Here is a 6,145-nt window from a genome sequence, read left to right as displayed (position 1 = left end):
ATTTATATATTTAATATAAAAAATAATTATTTTTTGTTAATATAATGTAATTGGATATATTGTAAAAAATTATTTTACAGGGTATATCAAAATTAAATTCATACAATAATGTATAAACTTGTAACCTTTTTAGGGTCTGCCCAATAGAGCGGAGACAGCAGAGCAGTAGTGTGGGCTAAAAGCTGAAACCCAAAGACAGCCTAAATTTTTATTCATCAAGTTCTATAACTAACTACTGACAAAAAAAAAATATTGGAGTTGGTATATCCTATTCAGGTGACTAAACTTGATCCCGATCCTGTCTATATGCAGACCCCTAGACTCTTGTACTTTTCTTGTCAAAAAATAATAAGCTTTCTAGGGTGAGTAAAAAAAAAAAGAGTGCAAAGTTTAATATTTTAATTTGATTGTGCAAGTATGCTACATGGTACTGGTATTTGGTGTGTATTTTCAATTTTTTTTTAAATAATTATTGACATAGTTGTCCAATACAATTGTTAATGTAGCATTTCTTAAAACAGAAAAAAAACCTAGAGGAGATGAAAAAAATGAGAATAATAGAGCACATCATTTTAAGAAAAATAATTAAAAGACTTCACTTATTTTCATGATTTCTAAATAAATAAAAAAAATTATTCATATTAACAATTGACAATAACAAACAAGAAGAATAGAGCAGAATTCCTGAAGTGAATCCTTAAACTAGAAGATGGGGAACTCAACATTGTCTGGACAATTTGCATCTGGTAGTATTGGACATTCAATGAAGCTTCTGGAGGCTGCTGATTTATCAACACAAAGAACTATCTCATTAAGCTGGCTATTACCAGAAGCATCTGTATTGCATCTTATGCCAGCTTCAAACCCTGTTGCTTCTTTTATAACTTGTCTTATCTTTTCAACGCTGTAGTTCTTTCCATCTGGTTTGATTCCTGCATGCATCAATGCATCAATACAATTGAAAGATGTATTTTTATATATAATTGATCCATAAAAGTGGTTAATTACCATTATTTAGAAGGATTTGAAGGAGGTCAATGTGGTCCTTGAGGTTCAAAGTGAAGTCAAAGTATGCATGTTGGTGAAGAACAGAGTGGGAGCAAGTGCCATGTTTGTCCCATTCATGTTTCCAGAGCTTCATGTTGTCGCTGTTTGTGCTGTTTGTCTTCTTCTTGCTTGGACAAGAGAATGCTGCCCAACTTGTTTCTGCTCTTGGAACTATGTCACTCATCTGATGACATGGTACGGTACATCACAAATAACACATTATTTATGTAAGTTTTAGTCTATGTTAATGTTAATACTGATTTATGTTAATCTTAAAATCAATACTCCTTACTTTCAAATGTTTCTCTTAATTCTATAGGTTAAACTATTTGGCCAATTCTATGGTATCTATTAATTGTTGTCTAATTTTTGCCCAAGTTATCTTTTGTGGTAAATTTTAATTTTTTAAAAATAATTTATTATTATATCTTTTAAATTAAATATTAATTTTTAACTTTTTTTTGGTAAATAGGTACCACTCTTAGGCACTATAGCATTCACCAAACTATATATTGATCTTCATATTGGTATCCTATTGTATAATATCGTGTGTTTGTGAACCAACTATATATATAATAAAAGCAGCCATCAATGCGGATAATAACCTAACTGAAGTAGTAAGCATGTATGTACCTTGGATTCGTCGAAGGAGTTTTCTACAGATTTGCAATTGGATGGAAATGATCCATTGTTGAAATTAGGCCAAAGGCCATGAACGGTGAAATTGGAGGCTGGTTTTCCTGTCTGAGGAAAGCAGCAACCTTGCTTTGTGTCACAGGATGAGCCTGGCCACTGCAACAGTGATAAGGATCATTAATCTTAATTAATTACTTTGCCCAAAAACGAAGAGGTAGAAGAAAATTAAATGGCTTAGGCTAATCAGCTACCTGTTGTACAAAGTAGAAAAAATCAAAATCCTGTGAAACACAAATGTTTGCAAGACCTACAAGTATCAAAAACTTGATGGGAATAATGGAGCTGTTTGCCATTTTCATCTCTCTTTGGTCTTAACTATTTCCTTTTTAATGGGAGATGTTAATTAGTATTAATGATAGGTCCTTTTATAGGCAACGAAGCAGTGTGTGTGGGGAAGGTGCAAGTGCAACACCTCAATTTCATTCTTTTCTATTTTCGTGGAGCATGTGCAATATAAAAGTGAAACCTATATTTGAAAGGGAGATCACACCATGTTTGACCTGAATCATGTTTTTGTGTGGAATATTTATATGTAAATCACGAGGTAATTAAGTAGTTTAACTAATTAAATGGTTTACAAGAAGGATAATCCAAAACGGTGAGCTAGCTAAGAATGCTTTGGTTACGAAATGTACAGCTACAGTGATTTTTTTTTTTAATTAAAAGGTGAACAGCTAGAGTGTTATTTTATTAGATTGCGACAACACGTTTAGATTAGGTTGGAATTTTGTTTGGACCTTTGAGCCTTACTCCTCTGTCTCGTAAAAAATAATAGTAATGTTTAGATGTATGTAAGTTTGGGCCAAGTTCGATTGAGATCAAATTGATAGGAGACTGGGACTCAGACTGCAATTCTAGGATCAAGTATTCTGTTCTTAATTGAAATTAAAATTTTAGTTTTGATATACAAATTTTTAGTCTCTTCCATTTTTTTAACAAAAATAGAGACAAAGTATTAAAATTTTTAAAGACGAAAACTAAAATTTTAATAATATTTTTTTAATTATTTTTATTTAATTTTTTAAATTTGTTTCTAATTTTTTATATTTATTTTAAACTAAATATAATATTAAGAGTAGTACATTTTATACCAAATATCTTAATTTCTATGTCTCAGTTTTAATCTCCTGCTAAATACAATCATAAAGAACCTTTGAGATGTTGAAGATTATTGAGCTAGCTTTGGGACAAACATACATTTCATCCATTCAAACACTTCTGGGCTCAAATACAATACTAACCGTATGGCCCATTATTATAATTATTTGATTTGATACTATACACATGATTAATAGATCAGATTTGCTTAATTAGTATTTTAGAAACTTTGAACTCTCCATCTTCATAGCTTGATGTCATGTATTATCTGAATTATGGAGATATAGGTACCAACTAGAGCAATAATTGACCCTGTAAACAGAATTCCTATGATAATAACCAATTCCATTCCAAACTTTTGAGCTGCTTTATTCATCTTCAAGTAGCATAAACATGGAAAAATCCATGAACCTGCCACACTCAAGAATGCTCCGATAAACGCCATAACATAGGCAAAAAAAGGAATGAATAATGCCACAAGCAAGGTGCTTAGCACAATGATTGTTCTGATGAGGATGACAACAGGTCTACCCTTATATAAAAGAGGTAATGTTTCTTCAATCGCATTGGTTATTGGGGTGATTATAACAGCATACTTGGTAAAAGGGTTAATTAATGTTGTGTAAATTGCTATCTTAGTGCTTATTTTTTTTTGTTGGAAGATTTAAGGTTACTTGAGAGTTCACATGTTCTCCAAACATCTTGTACCCTATAATAGCCATGGACCCATAGGTTATAGTGCTTGTGATGAAGCATACCATCAAAACCTGCATTTAGCAAAATAACAAGTATAATTACCGTGAATGTCACGTGATAAGATTGAAATTATAATTTTAAATTATTTTTAATTATAATAATTTGATTAATAAAAAAGTAATATGTTATATATTGTTTGTTTTTTTTAATTTAGTGTTAATTGAATCTATTAACTCTAAAATATAGTTATTAATCGATTTTAATAATTTACTTTTTTTCAATAAATCAGACATATATACTGAATATGATCATAAATAATATAGTAATAGTTAAATTCATCAATAAATATATTGGTTATTATCACACTATAAAATAAATTAAATATAAAGGCTATTAGCACTTATAAATCTATAAAATTGATTCGCGTGCAAGGGTTTACTTATCAGATAAACTTAAAATATGAACCAAAAATATTTATAAATTGGACCTAGCATCACTTGAAAGAATAATGACAAATGTCGTATTGTTCTTGTCAAATTTAGATGAGACTTTTCATAACCTTATATATTAATTTTGTGAAATAATTATATATATACATAAAAAATTCTATACATATACATAAATAAAAAAGTATATGAATTATATTTTATTAAATTCTATGTTACCGGTTATTAAAAACATTAAAATATGAACCAAAAATATTTATAAAATAGACTTAATATCACTTAAAAGAATTATAAAAAATAATCAACTTACCTTATTATCAATCAGAACCATTTCTATGTAAGTCATTTTTTTCTGGTCAAATTTAAATAGAACTTTTCATAATCTTATATATTAATTTTGTTATATATATATTACGGTAGTTTTTTTTAATATATACATATACATAAATAATTTTATACATATACATAAATAAAAAAATATGTGAATTATATTTTGTTAAATTTTATGTTAGTGGTTATTAAAAATATTTAAATCACATGTATTAATTATTTTTTTGTTATAATTATTTTATATAATTATTTCGTTTTATAATAATGAGTGATATTGTTTCTTTTGTACACCTTGTTTTTTAGTAATTATCTAAACTATTTTATAGTAATGGTAAGGAAAAGTCAAAAGTTAATACCTTGTAGAATTGAGTTCTATCTTTCATGGAATTGCGCAGTGTAGGAAAGACTGCATGTCCACAGTAACAAAATGCAAAGAGACTAACAGCAGAAGGCAACCCTTTCCAATTAACTAACTCTCCTTTCTGATGAAACCCAATTCCATCAACTTCACCAACACACACAACACAAACAATCAAAATAAGAGAAGCCACAACCCCACCAACAGAAATGTAGGCCAAAACTCCCAAGCTTTTCAACCAAGTGGTTGGCAGTATCACGAGCGCAGTTAGCAAGACAAAACCGGCTTTGCCTCGGATTCTAAGGCCAGCAATCTTGAAATTCATATTTGGAAACAACTTCTCAAGGTTGTCACCTTCTAGAATGAGAAATTCTACCGCAATTAAATAGAGCTCTAAGTACATGAAAATGGCTACCACAACTCTTCCTTTGTAACCGAAAGCAACCTTGCCTATGTCAGGGTAGGATTTGATTAGTGGATGTGCGTCCATGCACCTTTGAAGAAGCAATCCTGTGTACCAACACACAGTAGCAACAATGAGGAGCAAAATTAAACTCATCCACCCTCCTTGAGCCACTGCATATGGCATTGAGAGTATCCCAACACCTATGGAAAAGAAAGAGAAGAGATTAGAATAATTAATATAGCTGGCACAAAGTTATATAGTTTGATATGATAGATATAGTACCTGACAAGGCATTGAGTCCGTTCAAACATGTTTTGAAGAAGGATGTTCCTCCTCTAAGGGATTCTCCCGATGAATAGGAAACTTGGACTTGATGGTTTTGACTCTCCATAACAATAGTAATATTATGATGCATGCAAATTGGAGCTGTTCTCAAAATGAATCACCATGCACCTGAGTATAGTGAGAATGATGAGTAGATAAGCATCATGGTCAGCAATGGCTACTCAGTGAAGGCCATCCCCATGTATATGTATGTGATGATTCATCGCTTTATAGTGAAAGGAACCTATTCTTACATCTCTTGCATTCTCGCTTAAAATAATCCGAAAGATTTGGAGCTTATACCTCACGTGCCTCTTTTATTAATTAAATAAAAAAATTGGCAGTATTATATAGTATTGGAAGAGTTTTAAGTGTATCGAGAATACCAATATTCTAATTATTTTAACCGTTAATCTAAATTATAAAAAATATATAATATATATTAATTAAAATCAACCGTTAAAATAACTGAAACACTAATATTTTTGGTACACTTATAATTTTTCATATACTATTAGAAGGTGCTCACCTGTTCTATTATACTTTAGTGAAACATTTTGTTCCATTCCTTTTAACCATTCAGATTTAATTTTAGAAAAAAGAAATGGCCTAGATTGAAGAGAAATCATTGTTATGAACTGCAACTTGAGAGGCATATGGTGGGCGTGACATCTTTCCATCCTTTTGTGAGCTTACAAAATTTGAACCAATCTTCTATGTCCAATCCATTTGGAAGCTAATAAC

The 6,145-nt window shown here is 30.3% G+C and overlaps 1 protein-coding gene and 1 pseudogene across 1 annotated transcript; both read right to left on the bottom strand.

The window, feature by feature from the left end:
* Positions 1–702: 702 nt before the first annotated feature.
* Positions 703–2,042, bottom strand: LOC107481216 (ribonuclease 1-like). The gene is made up of 4 exons (XM_016101437.3): positions 1,935–2,042; positions 1,681–1,839; positions 1,009–1,231; positions 703–932 (listed from the first exon to the last, which is right to left on the bottom strand). Exons 1-4 carry the CDS (start codon positions 2,040–2,042, stop codon positions 703–705), a joined length of 720 nt encoding a protein of 239 aa, XP_015956923.1.
* A 1,014-nt stretch (positions 2,043–3,056) lies between these two features.
* On the bottom strand, positions 3,057–5,600 carry LOC107481213 (amino acid transporter AVT1I-like; annotated as a pseudogene).
* Between the last annotated feature and the right edge of the window lie 545 nt (positions 5,601–6,145).

The sequence above is a fragment of the Arachis duranensis genome, chromosome 3, assembly GCF_000817695.3.
Source record: "Arachis duranensis cultivar V14167 chromosome 3, aradu.V14167.gnm2.J7QH, whole genome shotgun sequence".
Classification (NCBI taxonomy): domain Eukaryota; kingdom Viridiplantae; phylum Streptophyta; class Magnoliopsida; order Fabales; family Fabaceae; genus Arachis; species Arachis duranensis.
This window is presented reverse-complemented; position numbering and strand designations above follow the sequence as displayed.

What these genes read in the sequence shown, in the direction of transcription:
- LOC107481216 (XM_016101437.3), bottom strand. Translation starts at nt 2,042, where the DNA reads ATGAAAATGGCAAACAGCTCCATTATTCCCATCAAGTTTTTGATACTT. An exon ending in TTTTCTACTTTGTACAACAG is followed by an intron (nt 1,840 to 1,934) that starts GTAGCTGATTAG and finishes TCACTGTTGCAG; the next exon opens with TGGCCAGGCTCATCCTGTGA. An exon ending in ACTCCTTCGACGAATCCAAG is followed by an intron (nt 1,232 to 1,680) that starts GTACATACATGC and finishes CCATGTCATCAG; the next exon opens with ATGAGTGACATAGTTCCAAG.